The 24,572-nt window shown below is 45.0% G+C and overlaps 1 protein-coding gene across 1 annotated transcript in view; it reads right to left on the reverse strand.

Moving 5' to 3' along the window:
- The window catches only part of GTPBP4 (GTP binding protein 4), a 28,222-nt gene extending 26,730 nt beyond the window's left edge, over positions 1–1,492 (reverse strand). Inside the window, exon 1 of the mRNA XM_084859240.1 lies at positions 1,403–1,492. Coding sequence (XP_084715366.1) covers positions 1,403–1,450 — 48 coding nt within the window. The 5' untranslated portion in view covers positions 1,451–1,492. The remainder of the gene's footprint in view (positions 1–1,402) is intronic.
- Between the last annotated feature and the right edge of the window lie 23,080 nt (positions 1,493–24,572).

Here is a 24,572-nt window from a genome sequence, read left to right on the forward strand (position 1 = left end):
TGCATTACTATTATCAATAATAATAATAATAACAGATGATGACTAATAATAACGACAACAGTAACAGTGTAAGGCAGCCTTCTTCAACCCGGTACCATCCAGATGTTTTGGACCACAACGCCCAGCTTTCCTAACTACTGGCTATGTTAGCTGGGGCTAACGGGAGTTGTAGTTCAAAACATCTGAAGGACTCCAGGTTGGGGGAGGCTGGAGTAGGATTTATAAAAACAACACCCCGCCCCCAGGCTCCAGGTACCATTTACCACTGCACCGCAGGCAGAAATTCAACAGGCAAAGCTTTCCCTCTACTGAGCAGAGCTCGACCTCTTGGATTCCTGCCTGCTCGAGGAGGGCCCGGCCAGGCAGAGCAGCACGCAGGGCAAGCTGGCTATGTTAGCTCTTTGAGAAATCATGGAGGACGGGGGAAGTGCCGGATGACTGGAGGAGGGCTAATGTGGTCCCTATCTTCAAAAAGGGCAAAAAGGAGGAACCTGGGAACTACAGACCAGTCAGTCTGACATCAATCCCAGGGAAAATTCTGGAGCAGATCATAAAGCAATCCATCTGGAAGCACCTTGAAAACAATGCAGTGATTACTCCAAGCCAACATGGTGTAGTGGCTAGAGTGCTGGACTGGGAGTCGGGAGATCCGGGTTCTAGTCCCCACTCGGCCATGGAAGCTCACTGGGTGACTTTGGGCCAGTCACATACTCTCAGCCCAACCTACCTCACAGGGTTGTTGTTGTGAGGATAAAATGGAGGAGGAGGAGGATTATGTACGCCACCTTGAGTTCCTTGGAGGAAAAAAGGCGGGATATAAACGTAATAAATAAAATAAAATAAACATGGATTTGTCAAGAACAAATCCTGCCAGATGAATCTGATCTCATTTTTTGATCAAGTAACCTCCCTTGCGGACCGTGGGAATGCTGTGGACATCATATACCTCGACTTCAGCAAAGCTTTCGACAAAGTGCCCCATGATCTCCTGATGAGAAACTCGCTCAAAGTGGGCCAGAAGAAACAACGATCCGGTGCCTCCACAGTTGGCTGCAGAATCGGACTCAAAGAGTGCTTATCAGTGGGACCTCCTCAAACTGGGGAGAGGTAACAGGGTGTGGCTCTCCCACACTGGCGGCCTTCAAGACGAGGCTGGACAGCCATCTGTCGGGGATGCCCCGCCCTGGATTCCCGCACTGAGCAGGGGGTTGGGCTCGATGGCCTCGCGGGCCCCTTCCAGCCCTACTGTTCTACGATTCTATAAGCGAGGGCCTCTCCCTGGGACACGTGGTCCCTCCCTTTCGGCACGAGACGACCGCGGGCCCGTTGCCACGGAGACCGCGCAGCCGTACACAGAGCCCCGCGCGCGGCTTGGGCCCTGAGGGGCCTGGCCTGGCCTCACCTTGGCGGACGGGACCACCGTGATCTTCCTGAAGTTGTAGAGCGCCATGGCCGCGGCGCGCTGGCCCGGCTGCTCGCCGCGGTCGAAGAGGCCGAGAGGGGGAGCGAAGGCGGGACGTCCGGGTGCGCCCACTCTCGCGAGAAACCCGGTCGGAAAGCGGCGAGCCTAGGCTTCTACGGCATAGACTTAATCATCGGTCCGCCCTCGAAATCGCACAGGATCTCAACTTCCGCGCTCCCTTAGGCGCGCTTCATCCTCCCTCGGGGCGAAATGGGAGCTACTGACGGGGAATGGAGACATCGCCGTATTTTTACGCGTAGCCGTAAGTGGGCAGCAGCGAGTCCATCAGAATCAACTCACTCTTTAGGTTTACATCTACGATTTATAGAAATGCGTGGATTCCGGTAGAGAGAGATAACAATCTAGAGTAACACACGACCGGAACTTCCTGTGATAATTGAAAGCCGTTTGACTCCACCGCTCTTATCTCTAAGGGCAACCGAGGATCGGAAGCAGCATAGAGAAGACCTTCTCCAGCTCCACCGGCAACGAAGTCCTGTGGCGCCGCTTGGCGTCCAGAGGTATGAAGTGCCGCCTCATTTTCCATGTCCTACAGAATCCATGCAATGATGCATAATCTAAATCGCGTGTATTTAATGTGTGTGTGTATATACACACACATTATGTTCATATATATATATAAAGATACTGTAGCCATGAAATTAACAGACGCTTGCTCCTTGGGAGGAAAGCTATGGCCAACCTAGACAGCATAGTGAGAGGCAGAGACACCACCTTGCCGACAAAGGTCCGTCTAATCAAAGCTATGGTTTTCCCAGTAGCAACGGATGGCTGTGAGAGCTGGACTATAAGGAAGGCTGAGCGCCGAAGAATTGATGCTTTCGAACTGTGGTGGTGGAGAAGACTCTTATGAGTCCCCTGGACTGCAAGGAGGTCAAATCAGTCCATCCTAAAGGAAATCAACCCTGAGTGCTCATTGGAAGGACAGATACTGAAGCTGAAGCTCAAATATTTTGGCCACCTAATGCAAAGAGAAAACTCTCTGGAAAAGACCCTGATGCTGGGAAAGACTGAAGGCAAAAGGAGAAGGGGACGGCAGAGGATGAGATGGCTAGATAGCATCACCGATGCAATGAATACGGACTTGAGCACACTCCGGGAGAGAGCGCAGGACAGGAAGGCCTGGCGTGCTGTGATCCATGGGGTCACGAAGAGTCGGACACAACTGAATGACTGAACAACAACAAAATACACATACACACACACACATATATATATATATATATATATATGTGTGTGTGTGTTTAGATGTGGAGCAGTATATAAATGTTGAAAATAATAAATATACATACATACATGTAAATCTGGTATACTATTTATTATATTATCTTGCATTATTATTATTTATTACATTTCTATACCGTCCAATATCTCAGATATGCAGATGATACCACTTTGATAAGTGAGGAGGAGCTGAGGAACCTCATGATGAAGGTGAAGGAAGAAAGTGCAAAAGCTGAGTTGCAGTTCAACCTCAAAAGAACCAAGATTATGGCAACCAGCTTGATTGACAACTGGCAAATAGAGGGAGAAAACGTGGAGGCAGTGACAGACTTTGTCTTTCTAGGCGCAAAGATTACTGCAGACTGTCAGGGTGGACACTGAGCCCATAGAATCCCAGAGTAGTTCTGATGCTGAGGAAGAGCAGTCGCTCCTGGGAGAGGAGCTGCCCCTTTTTCCCAGGGCCCGCAGCTGACAGAGATTCCTCCCACCAACATTCCTAGATTAGAAAGCAGTCCAGGGAGTGACCCAGCACCGATAGCAGACTGGTTGGATGCACGGCGCAGACGCAGAGAGCGGTGCCAAATGGAGAGCGCGGAAAGGAGGCGTAGCGCCTGGTTGGCGCTCAAAGAACGGTTGCGCCCAGAGGATCCAAGGGAAAAGGGGAGGGATTCTCCCTAGTCCTTATATTTCAGGGGTCTGCCAGTAATTGCCTTTCAAACGGGGACCAACTGTTCCAACCTAGGGCATAGGGATGCTGCTGCTCAGATCTAGTTGCTACCTGTAGAGTTGTAAGTTGTAAAAGAAGAATAAAGCTCTGAAAAGAATCCCTTTGTCTGCGTCTGGACTTGGCTACTGGATTAGACTGAGAGAGCCCTCCAAGGAGCCCTTGACACATACGCTGACTGCAGCCAGGAAATCAGAAGACGTTAACTTCTTGGGAGGAGAGCAATGACAAATCTTGATAAAATAGTGAAGAGCAGAGACATCACACTGACAACAAAGGTCCACATAGTTCAAGCAATGGTATTCCCCGTAGTAACCTATGGCTGCGAGAGCTGGACCATAAGGAAGGCTGAGCGAAGGAAGATAGATGCTTTTGAACTGTGGTGCTGGAGGAAAATTCTGAGAGTGCCTTGGACTGCAAGAAGATCAAACCAGTCCATACTCCAGGAAATAAAGCCAGACTGCTCACTTGAGGGAATGATATGAAAGGCAAAAATGAAGTATTTTGGCCACATAATGAGAAGACAGGACACCCTGGAGAAGATGCTGATGCTAGGGAAAGTGGAAGGCCAAAGGAAGAGGGGCCGACCAAGGGCAAGGTGGATGGATGATATTCTGGAGGTGACAGACTCGACCTTGGGGGAGCTGGGGGTGTTGACGGCCGACAGGAAGCTCTGGCGTGGGCTGGTCCATGAAGTCACAAAGAGTCGGAAGCAAGTGACCAAATAAACAACAACATACCGTCCAAAAGCCGGAGCTCTCTTGGCAGTTTACAAAGATTAAAGACATTAAAAATACAATATACAGAGATTAAAAACTATTTACATAAAAAACACATGAACAGACAATATACACAAAGGAACATATACCTAAAACAACTTCAAACAACAATCTCAAAAACAAACAACCATAACCATAAGACATTCCAGGGTTGATTAAACCCTTATCATATACTGCCGAATGCCTGGGAGAAGAGAAAGGTCTTAACCTGGCGCCAAAAAGATAACAATGTTGGTGCCAGGCAGGCCTCACTGGGGAGATCATTCCATAATTTGGGGGCCACCATCAAAAAGGCCCTCTCCCTTGTTGCTGTCTTCCAAGCTTCCCTCGGTGTAGGCAGCTGGAGGAGGGCCTTAGATGTTGAGTGCAGTGTACGGGTAGGTTCATGTTGGGAGAGGCGCTCCATCAGGTATTGTGGTCCCAAGTCGTGTAAGGCTTTATAGGTTAAAACCAGCATCTTGAATCGGGCTCAGAAACATACAGGCAGCCAGTGCAAGTGGGCCAGAGTCGGTCTTATATGTTCGGACCTTCTGGTCCCTGTTATCAATCCGGCCACCACATTTTGCACAAGCTGCAGTTTCTGAATCATCTTCAAAGGCAGCCCCATGGAGAGTGCATTGCAGTACTCTAACTTGGAGAGTACCAGAGCATAGATAACTGAAGCCAGGTTATCCCTGTCCAGATAGGGGCATAGCTGGGCCACCAACCGAAGTTGGTAGAAGGCATTCTGTGCCACTGAGAACACCTGAGCCTCAAGTGACAAAGATGTCTCAAAGAGAACCCCCAAGCTACGAACCTGCTCCTTCAGGGGGAGTGCAACCCCATCCAGAACAGGTTGACCACCCTCCATCCGGTCAGAAGAACCACCCAGCAATAGCATCTCAGTCTTGTCTGGATTGAGTTTCAGTTTATTAGCCCTCATCCAGTCCATTGTCGCAGCCAGGCACAGATTTAGCACATCCACAGCCTCACCTGAAGAAGATGAAAAGGAGAAATAGAGCTGCATGTCATCAGCATACTGATGACAACTCCAGATGACCACATTTAACGGTTTCATGTAGATGTTAAATAGCATGGGGGATAGAACTGACCTCTGTGGCACCCCATACTGGAGAATCCACGGGACCGAGCAATCCACAGGGCTGAGCAATATTCCCCGAGCACCACCTTCTGGAGCCGACCATCCAAGCAGGAGCGAAACCACTGCAATGCAGTGCCTCCCACTCCCAGCTCAGACAATTATATGGCTAAATATTACAACTATTTCGACCACTATATTGTTGTGGGAGGAGAAAGAGGGGGAATTGACATGTGAGGAAGGGCTGAAAAGGACACATACATAATATGTTATTTTAGTTTTCTTTTAGTTCCCTGGTTCTGTACTAAATGTCTTGTTTAGATGATAACAATCTCATATAAACCTGTATTGAAAATGTGTGTGCACAACTGTGCCTTGTTATGCCTTATTATGCATCCTAGGAGCCAACTGGCACAACTCAACATCAGTTCCAGTCAAGGTCATGACAAGAAGACAAATAGCAGCAAGGCCATTGGACTGCTGGTCCTTTGATCCTGGCTGGATATCAGCCTGCAGCAATATAACTTTTCCTGCTTCCTTTGTCTGTCATTAAAAATGAACTTCAGTCCACTATGTGTGTATTTGTGCAGTGTATCTATGTTAGGCTCTCATAGTTTCAAGGGCAGTGCTGGTGCCTGCAGTGTAAGTCCCCTATTTTCAGCCAATATTCTTGTGGGTTTGATTATTGTGGATGACTACACCAGCCGTCCCCAACCTGGTGCCCTCCAGATGTAGTACAAATCCCATCATCCCCAGCAAGCATGTTCATTTGCTGAGGTAATGGGAGGTGTAGTCCAACACATCTGAAGGCCATCAGGTTGAGCTACATACCATGGGTTTGCCTTGTTAAGAATCTGGGATTTGATTCCCCCTCCCTTCAAAAAAAAATCCATTTCTTGATGGCTAGTGGGAGTCTCTTTGTGGGAGTTAATGGTTGGATGCTGGTTTCTTGATACAGAGAACTCTATACATCTTTCAAATGGGAAAGACCATCAAAGCTTGGAGGTTGACACACCCCAGGGGCTGATGGTAAGGTAGGCATGTATGTGTGAAAATGAACCAAAGGGGATTGGACAAATTCATGGTGGATAAGTCCATCAATGGCTACTAGTCCTGATAGCTATATGCTACCTTTTTTTAATCAGAGGCAGTATTGCTGGGGAACATGGGTGGGAGGGTGCTGTTGCACTCTTGTCCTGCTTGTGAGTTTCCCATGGGCAGTTGATTGGCCAGTGTGTAAACAGAATGCTGGATGAGATGGACCCTTGCTCTGATCCAGCATGGCTCTTCTTATGTTCTTAAAATCAGTTTGGGGGACAAACAGAGGCAGAGAAAGAAGCAGAGAGTTACTGAAGGCTACCAGCATCTTAGGGTGTGTGTCTCTGGGATCTGGTGTTAGCAGTGTTGTAGTGGAGCCAGGGCTCGCAGGGCTGAAGTCCAGGGACTTTTTCATTAGTAGGACCGATGATGTCATCTGCCACCCCCCTCAAGTTTTCTGTTCTCTCTGAGCTTACCTGCAATCCTCACAGTGGCTGGGGGAGAAATGTATTTCCCCCAGCAACAGTATATTGTTGTGAGCTATCCCTGTTCTAATGCAAACTATTTGGGGGTAGCTTGGTCTTGAATGGGCAATAAGACCTATTCGCTCTACAAAAGACCTGCTCTTGGTGGAGATGAAAACTGCTAGAACTAGTTTGTTGATCTGGATCGAGACAGCTGCCTGAATTTTTGGACTCTCTTTGGGGGCATGGCTATGAAGACTGTCATGACAAGCACCTGTAATTTATCCTTACACCATTGGAGATTAGGGAACAAAACTGCTACCCAGTATAGCTGCACATACTACCCACATCTTGAAGCTATTTTGTATAATTGCATGTAGCGGTCCATTATAGGGTGACCATATGTCCTACTTTACGGAAGACACTCCTCTATTTGAAGGTCAGAGACAGTCCTCTATTTAAGAGTTACCCAGTCCAAATCCAGTTTAAAGATACAGAGCCATTAGAAGAGAGAGCGAGCAGCAGGGGTCTTAAAGTTGCCTATCAGCAATTAGCAGCCAGACTGCAGACCGAGCACCAGGTGCATACGTCACCTGTGGTCACAATCTTCCCCACTGTGATGAGATCTATTGTATTTCTATTGATGTTATAGTCATTTTTTCTAAAGTTGCATCGATGCATATCAATTAATATGTGCAAATTTTATGCAAACCTGCATCTTTTTGTCCTTTTTTGGTGATGCATTTCCTCTTAAGCAGAAGTGGTCACCTTAGTTTGGAAACAAGAGTGCCTCTGAACACATGCATAATATCCTCTTAGGACTGGAACACAGCAGCTACCATCACACTTCTGATAGTGGGCAAGAGCTTCCAGCCAAACTTGACCCATAGCACTTCTTTTTATATACCAAAGAAGAGACTGTTTCCATCACAAGGCCCGCAGAAATAAACACTTGTAAAACACAGTTTATTCTGCATTTTTCATAGTATCTTTCTCCTTGGCTGCTCTGTGCAAATTATAACATATTGGCAACTGTCACTGTATTTGAACAGCATTTATGTTCCAATCAGCCCAGCGATCAACTAATCCTTTTCACTGTTTAATTTCAGTAATGAATAAATGAACAACACTTATCACGAACAGCCTGATAAAAGCCACAAGAGTTATTGTCCTTGAGAGTCTGTTTAGAGCTGCCTTATCATCTGGGAAGGTGAATGACTTTATAAATGCTTTAACTCATTCAAGTCCTTCAACCTGCTTTGTTAAAAGAAATGGAAATTCTGAAGCATCCGTTGACACAGACTTTAGGATGTGTCTATGCATGAGGAGGCAGAATTGTGCATCTAAAAAGAATTGAGTTTTACATTACAGACACAAAAGCTTGATGGCATACGACAGATTAATAAAGAATCATTTACAAATCTGCAAAGCATTAACTTTGCTTATTGAGATACAGTTTCAAAGTGTTGCACTCCTTTGATAATGCCTTCGTCCTAACCCAAATTCTGCACAGCCTTTCTGTGAATGAAAGAAAGAAAGAAAGAAAGAAAGAAAGAAAGTTCATATCTTGGTCACTCAGTTTATAGTGTGAGCAGACTGGGCCAGCCAATGAGGCCTATTTTCAGGATGTTGCCTTACTTGAATACCTTAGTGAACTGAATTCTTTTGTTTCTTTTTTTCCTGAATATATTTTTATTTATTTTATCTTTATAAACACTACCAGAATTACCAGCAACCTACTCAGTACTTCAGTTCTCATCCATACAATATTTTAGTTAGGACACCATAATAACAGAAAGAGAAGAAAGGAAAAAAGAAAAATAAACTCCAACATCTCCCAACATCCAATGGTATTATATTTTTAAAAAACTATATCTATTATACAATCTTACAATTTAGTAAAACAATCTTTTATGTCAACGCAACAGTTCTGCACTTCATTTCCAAAAGCCTGAATATTCTTAATAATAATAATAATCAAAAAGACAGAGTATAGTATTGTATAATAATAAAACTTAAGATAAATCTTCAACAGTCAATAATATTTTTATACTAGATATTTTGTCTATTTTAAAATAGAAAAAGATACATAAAGAGAAAGAGAGAAATAATAATAATAAAAAAGAATACATAAAGGTAAACAAATATATATAAAGTCATTTCTTCTGAGTTAGCCTAGATCATTAAAACTACACACAAGCAGTTAACAGTACTTGTTTAGAAATTCCATTTCATGGAATTGTGACAGCGTTCTCACGCATTTTAACATTCAACCAAGCCTCCACCATTTCATGATTTGTAAACTTCTTCATCTGGTCTTCAGACACAATACAAAGTGTAGCAGGATATTTTAAGTAATATTGTAAGTTCATTTGTTTTGCCAGATTCTTTGCTTTGATAAATTGCCTTCTTTTATTCGCCACTTCTTTGATGTAACCTGGGAATAGCATAATTTTATCCTGTTTCCAGGAAAGGCTTCCAGCTTGTTTTGCCAAATTCAGAGTGAACTGAATTCTTGTGCAGTGGTGCCAGTCACAGTAGGACTTTGGGGCAGAGGTTCAGGGCCCCGTTCACCAGAATGAGAAGGAGGGACCCCAAATGCAGCAGTAGGAGAGAGGGAGAGGATGAGGGAACATCAGGGCCTTTCTCCATTTGTACACCTCTCACCCTCAACTGTCCTGTGGAGAAGAGGAAGGAACGAGGGAGACAGGAGCAGGCTGAGGCAACATCGGGGCCTGCTCCAATTGGGCTGCCCCTGCCAGGAGATAAGAGGCAAAGCAGGGCCTTGCTGAAAATCTTACTTTTGTTCCTTTTTCTCTCTCCATCCCCCTTTCCTTGTGTGTCGTGTCTTTTTAGAGGGCAGGGACTATCTTGTTTTACTGATTGATTGAAAGCTGCTCCGAGAACCTTTTGTGGGGGCTAAGGAGTGGCATAATACTTTAAATGCATTTTAAAGAAAGATAAAGACAAAGAAAAGGCCTCTGCTAGAATGGTTCCGGAGGGTTTGTGAGTGCCAGGCATGCTGATTAAGCCTTTGTTTGATTCCTGTTGGCCAGAATAGCAAACCGTCAATCAGCACAACAGCCCATACGATCTGCAACCTACCAAATCAGATGATGCCCACCAGCCATCTTATGGCAGCCCACTAGACAGGTCTCCTGTTCGTAGCCTGCAAGCAACTGCAAATACAGGACATTATCACCAGCCACAGTATTTGGCCACTCGATAGTCTTTGGTTTGGTGACACATAAGTTGTATGGTCATGGACTAACATGGATGCTGGGATTCAGAAGGCTGAGCTACCAATTTCCATAAAATACCACTGTACTGGGTGCCGACAAAGGTCCATCTAATCAAAGCTATGGTTTTCCCAGTAGTAACATATGGCTGTGAGACCTGGACTATAAGGAAGGCTGAGCGCCGAAGAATCGATGCTTTCGAACTGTGGTGCTGGAGAAGACTCTTACGAGTCCCTTGGACTGCAAGGAGGTCAAATCAGTCCATCCTAAAGGAAATCAACCCTGAGTGCTCATTGGAAGGACAGATACTGAAGCTGAAGCTGAAATATTTTGGCCACCTAATGCGAAGAGAAAACTCCCTGGAAAAGACCCTGATGCTGGGAAAGACTGAAGGCAAAAGGAGAAGGGGACGGCAGAGGATGAGATGGCTAGATAGCATCACTGATGCAATGAATATGGACTTGAGCACACTCTGGGAGAGAGCGCAGGACAGGAAGGCCTGGCGTGCTATGGTCCATGGGGTCACAAAGAGTCGAACACGACTGAACAACAACAACAACAACAACTGGGTACCTTTTCCTAGCAACAGGGCCAGGTTTGAGAGGGCCCCTGACAAACAGCCCTCCAGTGGACTACCTCCTACATTGGTGAACTTCCCATGGCTTACCTGGGGACAGTGGCGGATGACAAGCAGCAGCAAGCCAATCAAACCCAGCAGCAATTTTAAGTTGTCGTTGTTGTTGTTATATTTATATCCCGCCTTTTCCCCAATACTGGGACTCAAGGTGGCTTTACAACCTTAAGACGTGCGCAGTTAAAACTAAGTTCCCCCACTACCCCCAAAATGGCATCACTCAGGACCCTTGAGAGAAATCAAAATGGCGGCTCTCAGGTGCAGCCACTTTTTAAGTGGGGCCCTGCTAGTGAACTGGGGCCCTAGCAGCTGCCCGGCGATGCCACATGGCGACAGCTGGGGAGGGGTGGAGGAGTTATCATAGAAACCTTATAGCAATTTCTTTCCCTCTGGTGAGATTCCTTTGGGAGTAAAAGGATGAAAAGTCACCAGAGATGCATAGAACCAGGAAAGTGGTGGTTCACGTTCTATGACATTTCGGTCATTTCTTTGTGAAAACAACATCTCCATTATTAAACTGAGAAGCTCCTAAGCTCTGACTGTCACCTCTGATTGACTAAGACAGAAAAGAAATCTACAAAGTAAAGCAAACGAGCAAAGCAGTAAACGAGCACTGTCATTTCGGCTCACTCAGGACCAATCGCTATATAATGAAAAGAATGAGAAAGAATCTTGTGAGCTGCTTCTGTCAAAAGCAGCAGCGTAGAAAAGGCACCTTCTGGCTCACCAGTCTTGCTCCCTCCTGTAATCTGTCATCTTCTCTTAATGCTGTAATGATTTTTTCCCCCTCAGTCCTGTTATCAGAACAGACTCAGCCAAAAGATAAAGGGTTGGATTTGACTTGGTAAGCACGATTTCAATCAGCCATACCTATATGAGTTATTGACAGCAGCCTTGTGTCTCCTGGGGGAGTGAGGTATCCTGGGGGACTGAAATCTTCCTCCTCCTCCGAGCTCTCTCCTGGGTTTGGGTCAGCCAAGAGCCTGACAGCTAAGTATTTTGCATCTGGCTCCAGTTTGTGGACTCCAAGGGTTGTAGTAAAAACCAGAGTACACCCTGGAAGTCTGTCCACTTCTGATCTATTACATGTATAGCCCACCCTTCTTTCAAGGAGCCCAGGGTAACATAGATAGGGGTTAGTGACCGGTCCAACATCACCCACTGAGCATTATGGTTGAGGGAGTAGTCATGTATTTTAAATATTTATATATATATTGCCTTTAAGGGCCATACGTCCCGCTCACAATGGTTCACACAACAGAATTATAATAAAATCATTTAAATATGTTATAAAATACAAAATTGGTATAAAACCCACAAAAATACCATCTAACAACAAACAGCAACATAACGCTAAAGTTAAAGAAAACCATTCTCTGCTAGAATGGTTCCCTAGCTCAGTGCTCTCCAAACTTTTCTGATCACGCCCCCCTATCAGTAAAAAAATTTTGAGCACCCCCCCAATCTATGTATATTTAGTTATAAATTATATGCATGTACTACTGTACTAATATATTATGTATGTTATAAAACATATACAAAATAGAAATTTAAAAAAGGATGAGATAAAGATAAAAGAAACAACATATTTAAAATAATTTATTTTACAAAAAACCTTTTTGCTCTCACTAAAAAAAGTATTATTAATAATATTTTTTAGTGAGAGCTATGTGATTGAATATGCTTCATTATTTCTGAAATTTTTGGTGTAACACATTGTGATACAGCAATTTGAAGGTCTGGTTCTAAGTACAGTTTATTTCAATACTTGGTTTTTATGGCTGTCATCGCTTAAAAAGACACCTCACAAAGATACGGAGATCATTGGCTGCGCTTCCTAAATCACGTTACTCATTTTTCAGTCCTATCCACCAATTATGCAAAGGTTTTTGCTGAATTCAGCTAGTAAATTTCCATCTTCCCTGATGTCAATCAGTTGTTCTTGCAAACTAATCAGAAGGTGTTGCATTTTTATATTTTTAACAAATGGGTTCAAAACCCATTGAAACTCTTCATTTGGAAGATTTTTAAACAGTTTAGACAATTCCGTTCCCAAGTTTTTAAAGTGTGCAGATATTAGTTTTTATAGCTGACACGCTTACATCGTTCTCAGTGTCAAAATCACATACTGATGGAAACATTTCCAAATATCCATTTTCAAAATGCTATCTCCATAACACAAGTTTCTTTCGAAAAGCAGTTACTTTCTCACTCATTGTTAAAATGTCACATTTACCTTGAAGGACAGATTAAGGGAGCAATGTTATGGGGATAGGCGGCTGCCTCCGAACTCAGAGGCGACTGCCTATCCAGTGCAGGGCAGGAGAAGCGCGGGGATCATCCCCTCGGCGCTTCGGCTGCCCTGCATTTGCAGCTACACAGCCAATTTCAGCTGTCTAGCCCCTGGAAGGCTGAGCGGGGAAGCAGCTGCCAGACCACACATAGGATGTATCATACTGGCATTTCCGCCTTCCCTACACCGGAACGTCCCGTTTTCGCTGCTCCACACTCCTCTTCCAAGTGTGGAGTGCAGAGCCGTTCCAAGCTGCCTGTGAGGCTGCACAGGAGGGGGGGAAGTTCGGTTCTCTGGGAACTCACATATCCTATGGCCGTCTAGCCGCTGACTAGCGGCCGTAGGATTGTTCCCTAAGTGTGTTTATTTTTTCAAAAATATCTGCTACATAGCAAATTACTGACAGCCACTTGTCGTCACAGAAAAGGTCAGCAGATTTGCTCGCCTTCAGCAGGATGGCAGCTGCTCCAGTGCCATGGCCAAGCAAGCAACTGAGCATTCCTCTGCCGTGCCTGGCAGAGACCAGCACAGTTGCTCTCGGTGGCTGCGGCAGAGGCAGGATAGGACTGGAGCTGAGAGAGAAATGCCATGGAGCTTCCTTTTTGGCTCCTGTACCATCCTGCTGCCTCTGCCACTGCTGCCATTATTGTACACAATGGCAGCTTGTGGGGGCAGCAGGAGGCTGCTCAATTATCAGGCGGCTCACACACCCCAATGGATTGCCTTAGGCACCCCACTTTGGGGACCACTGCAGCTGGTTTCCTGCTTGTGAAGTAGTTAAAGAATTCTTTATTGTTGGTCTTGATGTTATTACTGATATGCTCCTCAAAACCCTTTTTTGTATCCCTTATTATCTGCTTGCATTTCCTTTGTGCACGTTTGTGTTCCTTTTTGTTCTCCTCATTTGGCAAGCCTTCCAGTTTCTGAAGGAAGCCTTCTTTTCTCGAATAGCTTCCTGACACTGCTCGTTAACCACGCGGGTAACCACTTGGACTTGGTGCAATGTTTCCTGACTTACGGTATACGTTCTAGCTGAGCTTCTATTATTGCAGCTTTGAGTAACCTCCAAGCATTTTGGAGAGATTTAACCCTTTTAACAGCTCACATCGAGCTACCTTGCTCCAGCTATGTGCTCAGGACATGAGCCAAGGGGTGTTGAACATCAGGCCCATGGATCAAATCCGGCCCAAGTGGGATCCCAATCTTCCCCTGGACCCACCCCTTTCCCACAACTGCCAATTGTTTGGTGGTTTCCTGGCTTTTGTGCAGTATGTTTCCTATTCTAAAAGGTTGAAATGCCTCTAGGGCTAAAATATGCTTGTATTTTGGGCCCCACCCACCACTGGGATGTGGCTCCCAAAAGCTTCTCTGAAACAGAATTTAGCCCTTGGGCTTAAAGAGGTTCAACACCCCTGGCCTAGCTAGTACGAGCATGCCAGTGCCAGATAGGAGCTCAGTCATTCCACACAAATCCATTCCTGGATTTCCTCCCCAGCTTTCTTAATTAGAGCAGCCTAATTTAGAAAGAAAAAAGTATTTTTGTTTTTGCTACTTTCAATCAATTGGGAGTCAGACATCCTAATAAATGTTTTCTCGGAGTGAATAATTAAGAAATAAATAGCTGGACACCTCCCTTAAGGGTTTGAAATGGGAGAGGTTATCAGGGCTTGGCACCAAGGGTAGGCATCGTTGGGTACCTGCCAAGGGCCCACACCCCAGCAGGGGCCCATAGACAAGAGCTCCTTAGAGTCGTTCCTCCTATTTACCATTGCAAGCTGCTTGTTCACCCTCCTCTCACTCTGGCCCAGACAATGGTGGTGCTAAGGAGGAGCAGGAGATACCACTGCCTACTCGCTCACTGGCTCTCTGCCTGTCAAGCAAGCAAGTGGTAGCAGTGATGAGAAGGAGGAACAAGAACAGCTGGTGATGATGGTGGTGCGAAGAGAGATTCCCAGAGGGAAGGTGTCTTGCCCAAGGGCCATCAAAACCTGGAGCTGGCACGGGCTACCAGAACTTGGAAGGTAGCACACCTTTCTTCCCTCCACCAGCTAAGGGGATGGCTGATGTAAGCCATGTGTGTGAAGAAAAGGCCATTTTGGAAGGGGGGCACAAATAGATACAGAGAGCTGAAGGCACTTGGGAGGAGTGCAGCTCTCTCTCTCTCTCTCTCTCTCTGAAGATCTGATGTGGGGTAGCAGATCATCAGTAGGAGTGTATGGATTGCTTGCTTCCACTACTTTTATAATTGAACATGAACCAAGTATTTTGATAAAAATCAGTAAGGGTGCTTCCAGATGAGGCTTCTATTGTATGATAAACCTGACTCATTCATGGAATTTAATGTATGCGGGGCGGGGGTCTAGACATTATTATCTTCCATTTGTAATCCTCCTGTATTTTCCCACCATGTCTTCTATCTTTTTTCTTACCGCAGAAAACCTGTTAAGGAAGAGAATATGGAATGGCTGCTCAGTGCCTTTTGATTGCTAGTGCCAGGAGCTCTCTATCTGAAAGCATCCTAAGTCTCCAGTACTTTCTTTTTCTCTTTTTCTCCTAAGGAACCAAAAGCCAGCTAGCACTGTCCTTGAAACTTCATACCACTAAAAGAACTGGGGAGCACATAACAATACGTTCTGAGTATTTATTCACAGAATTACCTAACAAATACATCTCTTCTAGCAAATTACCTGCTTGTTTCCTTGCCCAATGTCTGACCCCTCTTTTAGGCCACTTCCACACAGAGTCCCCACTTCATAGGAATGGACAAATCCATCAGTTTCAGTCTCTCTCAATTCCTCACTTTTCCAATCTCAAGCCCATTCCGTACCGTTTCCACATCAGTCTGCAAATTCTTTATTGATCTGTATGAACAATGAGATGCATTTTTATGCACATTTCTCCTAAATGCGCATTTTGCCTAACATACACATTTTTTACAAGTGATACCCCCTCTTATCTGCATATTTGTACATAATTTTCACCAATACCCTCCCTTTTGTGTGCCTTTCCCCCAATAGACACATTTTTGTACGCATTTAAAAAAAAAAAATGTTACATTGCAAAATTCAGAGCACATACCAAAGGATAATTGCGTTTCAGTTTGCATCTTGATTTGGGCAGTGCGAATTAGGTAGGTTCATATTAAAATGCAAACTGAACAAACCTTTCCCCAATCCCCAGGGTTGCCACCTTTTTTTCTTACTCCTGTGCCTTTAACTGTACTCAACATGATGCAGTTAAGCTGGTGAAATTTTTCCCATTACTTGATCACTAGGCCAGGAAAGGCTGCACTCATTCTAAGTTGATCCTGCCTCACTTTTTCCTTCCAAGTGAGGGAACCATTACCCTTCCTTCTTTTTTAAGTTTTCAGTCTGATCTTGCAGCTATAGCATTGGGCTTTTATGCTGATTGAGGTCAACTGGGCTCCAGAGCTACAAGTGACCCCAATCAATTTCCTCTTTACTCAGGCTATTGCTTTCCACAAAAAGAATTAGCTAGGAAGCCATTTTTCTTTTTCTCCCCACCCTGTCTGAGTCTCTCAAACACTTTTTAACTCCTAAAAGGACTTTTTCCCTCTTGCCCTGTGCTTAACCTCCCACTCCATAGAATACTTTAAATTTCTCAAGCAAAATTCATTATAAAAACATTTGTGTAAATCTGAATTGTAGCTGCAAGTAACAAACATTTTAAAGGTAAGAAACGGGCTGATACTATTCAGCAGACCATCACAGAGCTGGGAGATTCTGCAGTATGTTTGTATGGATATGCAAATAAGCCATGCCCAAACAGAGAGTAGGATAAAATTACTTTTTTATTTCCTTTTTACTTTTGCTTATTCGGTGAGGGCAAAACTGAAAAAGACCTTGAGAAATCTTTGATCAGATTGCCTATACCTTTACTTCAAAAAAAGAAGTGTGACTGTGTGTGTGGGGGGGGGGGGTGATTTGGATCAGGACCACTGTGTTGGGGGAAGGGGTTTAAACCTTTTCCTGTGCTGCTTCTTGTGCAAATACACACCCCTCTGAAAATCGGCATTTGTCCCAGTAAGGAAAAATTACAGGTTCCCATAAATATCAAGCAAACAACCTCAGAGAAAAGGATTACATTCCTCTCCAATAGCATCACAGTCCTGATCTAAATTGCCCCTTTCCCTATGACTACTTTTAAAAAATCCCATTAAAATAGAAGATCCAATCACGGATCTTCCACAGTGACGTTAGCTTGGCCCTAGCACAGATCTGTTCAACGCATACAACAGAATGAGATAATTAAAAGTGCAACCATGTGTGTCTCTACTCAGAAGTGTGTATAGGCTTGACACGTAAGTGTGTATAGGACTGCAGCCAAAGTGGTAGCAACCTGAGTTGGAAGTGTGGCCTGTATCACTTTAGATTGCAGGTGGATATAACCACATTTTTTAATGCTCCTCCATCTTTTTTTTTTTAATATACTTGCAAACAGAAGAATAGAAAGGTCTAGGTTAGAACTTTTCTCCCTGATGTGCTAATTCTTTATTACATGGATTTTTTAAAAAAGGTGGTAGGGACAAATGGAACATCACAGATAGAAATCTCCCACGTGCAGTCTGAGTACGGTCCAACTCTACCACCAAGATGATAGTTCTAAGAATGCTGAAAACAGGGAGGGGCCCAAATGTAAAAAATGCCAGCATATTGTATTTTAAAGCTGTTACTGCCAGCAACTAAGCCTTAGGAGAGGCATTTTACACTCTTAGAATAGGGGGAAAGCACTGTTCAAGAGCCAGGAAACCATCAAAAGATTGGCAGTTGGAGGAAAGGGGGTATGGCCAGCTGGGGAACTCTGAAGGCCTGGATTGGGACCCTAGGTGGACCAGATGTTGCTCAGAGGCTGGAGGTTCAGCACCTCTGACTTAGAGAACTCTTAGAAAGGTTACATTTGACTTGAGCAATGGGGCCAGGTGTTAATGCTTAGATAAACCTTTCCCAGCCTGGTGCTTTCCAGATGTTTTTATGATAACGCCCAGCATTCCTGAGCATTTCCATTCTGGCTGGGGCTGATGAAAGTTGATGTCCAAAACATCTGGAGGGCACCAGGTCAGGGAAGGCTGCCTTAGATGATTGTGAAGTTCAGACTTGGAAATATTGTCCAAGAGAAAAATCATCTGATCCTGAAACAGAAGCAAGAAAAAATTTTAGGATATAAAGATGGAACACCCCATGGTCTTAACTTGTAATAATAGGGATGCTTTTACCTGTGCTTTTGATTCTTTTGTAAAAGTTTATCAAAGTTTATACTCCTTATATGGCAGATCTCATGTTCCTGACAATCATTTCCATCCTCAGCATTTTAAGAAAAATCACCTTGGGCTACCACTGCTTGTTTTTAAATGTAACAGCTTTGTGTTGCTGATAAAAGTGGAAGCCAAAATATCTCACAAAATGATTCTATCCTGATCTCTGTTTTGTCCATCACTTGTTTACCTAGACATTTATGTGAGTGTTTGCCTCTGTCTAAGAATCCACAGCCATCTGAATGTAGCACGCTTTAGAGAGCAATCTGATAGTCCCTGGAAGAGCGTCTCAGCATACTGGGAGATCTGTGATCAGATCTCCAAAATCTTGGATTTGTTGTTGTTGTTGTTCAGTCGTTCAGTCGTGTCCGACTCTTCGTGACCCCATGGACCATAGCACGCCAGGCCTTCCTGTCCTGCGCTCTCTCCTGGAGTGTGCTCAAGTTCATATTCATTGCATCGGTGATGCTATCTAGCCATCTCATCCTCTGCCGTCCCCTTCTCCTTTTGCCTTCAGTCTTTCCCAGCATCAGGGTCTTTTCCAGAGAGTTTTCTCTTCGCATTAGGTGGCCAAAATATTTCAGCTTCAGCTTCAGTATCTGTCCTTCCAATGAGCACTCAGGGTTGATTTCCTTTAGTATGGACTGATTTGACCTCCTTGCTGTCCAGGGGACTCGTAAGAGTCTTCTCCGCCACCACTGTTCGAAAGCATCGATTCTTCGGCGCTCAGCCTTCCTTATAGTCCAGCTCTCACAGCCATACATTACTACTGGGAAAACCATAGCTTTGATTAGACGGACCTTTGTCGGCAAGGTGATGTCTCTGCTTCTGACTATGCTGTCTAGGTTGGCCATAGCTTTCCTCCCAAGGAGCAAGCGTCTTTTAATTTCATGGCTACAGTCACCGTCTGCGGTGATCTTGGAGCCCAAGAAAGTAAAATCTGTCACTGCTTCCATTTCTTCCCCTTCTATATGCCAGGAAGTAATGGGGCCAGATGCCATGATCTTAGTTTTTTTAATGTTGAGTTTCAAACCAGCTTTTGCACTCTCCTCTTTCACCCTCAACAAGAGGCTCTTGAGATCCTCTTCACCTTCTGCCATTAGGGTGGTATCGTCTGCGCACCTGAGGTTGTTGATAATTCTCCCAGCAATCTTAATTCCGACCTCTGATTCATCCAACCCGGCATTTCTCATGATGTACTCTGCATATAAGTTAAATAAGCAGGGTGACAATATGCAGCCTTGTCGTACTCCTTTCCCAATTTTGAACCAATCGGTTGTTCCATGTCTGGTTCTTACTGTTGCTTCTTGACCCTCGTACAGGTTTCTCAGGAGACAGGTAAGGTGGTCTGGTACTCCCATCACTTTAAGAATTTGCCACAGTTTGTTGTGATCCACACAATCAAAGGCTTTAGCGTAGTCAATGAAGCAGAAATAGACGTTTTTCTGGAATTCTCTTGCTTTCTCCATGATGCAGCGAATGTTGGCGATTTGATCTCTAGTTCCTCTGCCTCTTCGAAACCCAGCTTGTACTTCCAGTAGTTCTCGGTTTGCATACTGCTGAAGCCTAGCTTAAAATCTTGGATACCTTGGCTCTAAGAAGCACCAGTTGAGAGAGCAAGTGGCAGTTGACTAACATTTATGAAAAATAACAAAGCATCTGGTGGCACCAACCAGAGGTGTCTTGTCCTAACAACAGACTTCAGTGGATGTGGGATCTATTCAGCGCACATGAGAATAGGAATAAAGCTTGATCAGGCAAACTGAAAGCTTGACATTTGACTCTAGACAACCTGACTATCAGAAGTGGCTTTATGGTGGCAAAGAGGGATATCATAATTAATATGCAGAATAAGCGTAGGGTTCATTTTTCTCCACAGAATATAAAAGGAGGTTTTGCCATCTACAGTATGTAGATAGTTCTCTTTGCATGCTGAATCGGATCTCGCTACAGGATGACAGTTTAATTTTTGAAATAGCACCAACTGCCTGACTGCATCAGTATGTATAGGGTCATGGTTCCTAAGTTATTAAAAATCAGATCCTCCCATGTGCAATTACCCTTACAAAAGACTAATGAGCCAAAAAGCTTTAGAGTGTAACGACTACGTCACTCAATGGACTATAATGCATTATCAGTTCACTTGTGGTAGTCTGAATCCTCCACACTCCCAAGTAACGCATGTCCTCTAAGGATTCTGGTGCAGTCACTTTGTATCCAGATTTGAAAACGCTTCCCACTTTGTCAAAGCAGATATAAAGGCAGATTGTGCTCAAGGCCTCCGTATCCTACAGACAGGGATTGTCCTTACCACAAGGCAATACAAGACAGCACTTTTTAGACATTAGGATTTTTGTCACGGCTTCTGCACCCAGTGGAACAGATGGGGTGGGCGAAGGAAAGATATGGAAGAGGCAGGCAAGAAAAACTCAGGTAACAAATACTGAGAGCAGAGTTCACTCTTCCAAGACCAAAGGGTAAGCAATAGACAGTCACACCTTCTGCCCTGTCTTCTAATGGATAGCTGATGACTGGTACAGGCCCAGTTCAGGTACTTACGTGGTTGGTTTGAGGAGGCTCTAAGCAAAGTCCACTCTGGTGGGCCCCTCCGTACACTGGCAAGTCTAAGCAGGCTTATTCAACAACGGTGGTTGGAAGCAGCAGCAGCACTCTGGTCACTGGGAGCTGCCATTTTAATTTCCCACAATGCCCAAGAGCAGGGGTGTTGAAACTCAGGCCCTAAAAAAAAGAAAAACGTTTAAAAAACATGAAAGAACAAGTGAGAGAAAAACATTGTGCCATCTTAAGAGATTTTCAGGCAAAGTGAATATGAAGCCAGAAGCAACAGAAACCATGTTCCTGTAACGGAAAGTCAACTCTAGAAATTAACTATACAGTGTTGAATGTTTCTTTGCTTTATATGACCACCAGTGGCTCTGCCAGTGTTGTGGGGACCCGGGGCAAGATATGCTCTCCCTCTTTGCTCTTTCTGCCCTCACCTCAGGTGTTCACTCCCCCCCCCCGCCATTCCCCCACATCACCAGGCATTGGCATCTTTTCTTGTCCTCCCTATATTTTAACTTTGAGAGTTGGGGTGCACTGCAGAGCAAAGCTGTAGTCATGCCAAGCATCTTGATTTCCCCAGAGTGCCTCTGTCCCTACATACAGCCACCTGGAGCAGACTTCCCAACCTACCTTGCTCCTGGAATCCTGCCTACTTGTGGAATGCTCTGCTGTGGTGTAGTGTAAATTTTGAGGTGCAGGTGCTCATCACGGCAGTCTCCATAGCCACATCCCCCGGGAGAGTCCAAGAATTCAGGCAGCTGTGCTGATCCATATCAACAAACCAGTTCTAGCAGTTATTGTCTCTATCAGGAGCGGGTCTTTTGTCAAGCTAATGGGTCTTCATTGCCCATTCAAGACCAGGCTACTACAAAATACGTTGCATTGCAACAGGAATAGCTCCCAACTATATGTTGTAGCTGGGAAATCTATTTCTGCCCAAGGTACTGTAAGCATTGCAAAGAGGCTCAGAGCCCCTGCTCATCATTCTCCTACTGGACCGCGCTCGCTTTCAACCCGCCTCACCCAGTGGAGGCTGGTGGCTCCCATGTCAGTGGGGTGGTGAATCCGCTTCAGGTTTCTGTCAGAACTCTAAAGGAGCTATCCAAGGCATGGAGTTCTGACTGGTTCTGACAGAAACCCAGAGCGGATTCACCACCCCACTGACATGGGAGCCACCAGCCTCACCATGCTTGACTTCAGCTTCTCCCTAAACAGCCTGCGTTTCTGGATTGCCCTAATATCTGTCTGATACCGTAGCTCCCTGGGGCTTGGCCAGCCCCAGATCCTGTTGCCTGGCTTCCCCCTCAGCTCCTGCTTGGGGACCAAGCCAAGGCCAGACCAATCCGGCTCACTTTACAGAGACCACTGCAACTCATGGAGAGGGGAGCTGCATCTCTGATAAACCCCAGAAAAAACACACCTAAGAGAGGATTACGTATCTACATTGAGAATTAAACATTTGGCGGTGTGTGGGTGTGTTTTATCATCAGAATGTTCTTTAGAAGGCAGAAGTATAATATTTTTCCAAAGGCATGCTATTAGTAACCAGCTCGAAAATCAAACAAAGAAAAAACACTGGAAGGTTGCAAGTGTAGCAACCATCTTTCTAAGTATTACAGCTGGTATATGTCGTTATGGAAGTTTGTTAATGTTGTCAAGAGTCAGCAAGTAGTGCATTTGAGTCATGGGTTGTTTCCTGTTGCTAAAGATGGCTCCCGCATGAAAGCATTCAGCAGTGTCTAATGCTGCTTCAGTAACGATCAAAGTCCAATCTGATGAACTAAATGCCAGTTCATACAATCAGTCCCAGACTGTCTTATTCTGAACGGCAGGTAGTGGTTTGGAATCACACACGTACATGAATCCTTTCCTATGAAATAAAGTTCACTGTGCACAGAAAATTAGCATGTCAAGGAATGTTGTAGCAGTTAGGAACATTCCTTCTTTTTCACATGCCATGCACCGAAACCTGTCATATCATAACAACTGATCTATGTGCCTCTGTTGTTCTCTGCCAAGCCCACACACACTTTGTCTCTTGCCCATTTGGCATGAAACGGTTTTCTAGAAGAGCTGAGAGATGTGTTAGCAGGAGATGTTTACTTCCTGGTAGTGGACGCTGGTGGTTCCAATGTCAGTGGGACTGTAAATCTGCTCTGGGTTTCAGTCAGAATTCTAAAGGGGCTATCCAAGGTGCTGAACCCAATCCCCCAAATAGACTCAGCACCTTGGATAGCCCCTTTAGAGTTCTGACTGAAACCCAGGGAGGATTCACAGCCTCACTGACATTGGAGGCACTGCTTCCTGCCCTGTAGCTACTCTGAGCCTTTTTCCCCACATTGTAGGACTATGTAATTTTGTTATCAGCAAAAGAAGCTGAAAGATGTTTTGGGAGAGCAGCTGTACCGTCCTTCCAGAGCAAATGCCTTGGTGCCAACGAGGATGAGCCTACTAGCCTGCTCTGTTTCTCCCTAGGCAGATTGCTTTTCGTCGTTGCTGCACACTGAGTAAGGGACTTCTCTATGTGTGGCACAGAAAGGCAGTGAGCTACCTGGGAAGAAACAGTGTTCCCCAGGTAGCTCACTTAGGGGAGTGGGGCTGAAGCGAGGGGTCATGGCTGGAGGGAGGGGACTGTACTAGAGCAGCCTTCCCCAACCTGGTGCCCCCCAGATGTTTTGATTGGTCATGCTGGCTGGGACTGATGGAAGTTGTAGTCCAAAACATCTGGAGGTCACCAGGTTGGGGAAGGCTGGCATAGACCGAGGAGATACCATAGTTTAGTGGTCAAGTACAACCTTTGCATGCAGAAAGTCCCAGGTTCAGTCCCCAGTATCTCCTGCTGAAGGGGAGTTGAAGTCCAAAACATCTGGTGCAGACTGGGAAGGCTGCATTAGAAACTCAACTGACACTCCAAACACCCATAGCTGCCAGTCTTCTTGCTACCAGACTGGGATTTCATCCAGCACCTCAGCAAAGTATCCAGCCCAAACCAGGACCAGAGTTGCCTATGCCTAAGCCTAGAGCATCTGGAGGAGCTAGAGGCAAGGCAAAGCAACTAGAGTTTGACAGAGCTGAGAACAGTGGTACGCTGGACCCAGAGTAAATATTTCTCTGTTGACCAAGGAAGGATTGACCAAGCAGCGGGAGACATTTTGGAGAGGGTACCTGAAGAACTGTCAAATAGAGTTGACAAAAGCTGATATTCTAGGGCTACTTGATAAATTACAGGAAGGTTCAGAAACTCCAGTATGAAATTGTTGCTCTTCTAACAAATATACACAATTTATCACTAAAATCAGTCCTTTTTAGAGAGGACTGGAAGGTGCCCAAAATAACATTTGATTTTTTTAAAAGAATGGTCCAGGGGAGACTCAGGAAATTACAAGCATATTAGCCTATTTGTCCTGGCAAATTGGTGGAAAGACTGATTAAAGCTGCAGTTATTAAACATATAGGAGAACCTTGTCACTTCGTGCTGACTGAGTTGCTCACAGATTACTTGATGCCTCTACTGAGCTGCTGGTTTACCTGCCTCCATTTTATTTTCTTGCAAGGGCCCTTTTTTCCTCTTCTCTATAGCTTTCTTGCTACTTACCACCTTATTGTTAAATCCCACGTTTCCTTTACAAAGCTTAGGGAGCAATGCTATGGCCCCTAGACAGCTTCTGGGGGGGGGGGGATATTTATTTATTTACAGCATTCTTGCCCCGTTCTTCTGCCAATAAGGCTCCCAGAGTGGCTTACACAGATTAATAATAAGACAGTCCCTGCCATCAGGC

The sequence above is a fragment of the Heloderma suspectum genome, chromosome 5 (genome assembly GCF_057233095.1).
Source record: "Heloderma suspectum isolate Gila_16-S chromosome 5, 16-S_ref, whole genome shotgun sequence".
Classification (NCBI taxonomy): domain Eukaryota; kingdom Metazoa; phylum Chordata; class Lepidosauria; order Squamata; family Helodermatidae; genus Heloderma; species Heloderma suspectum.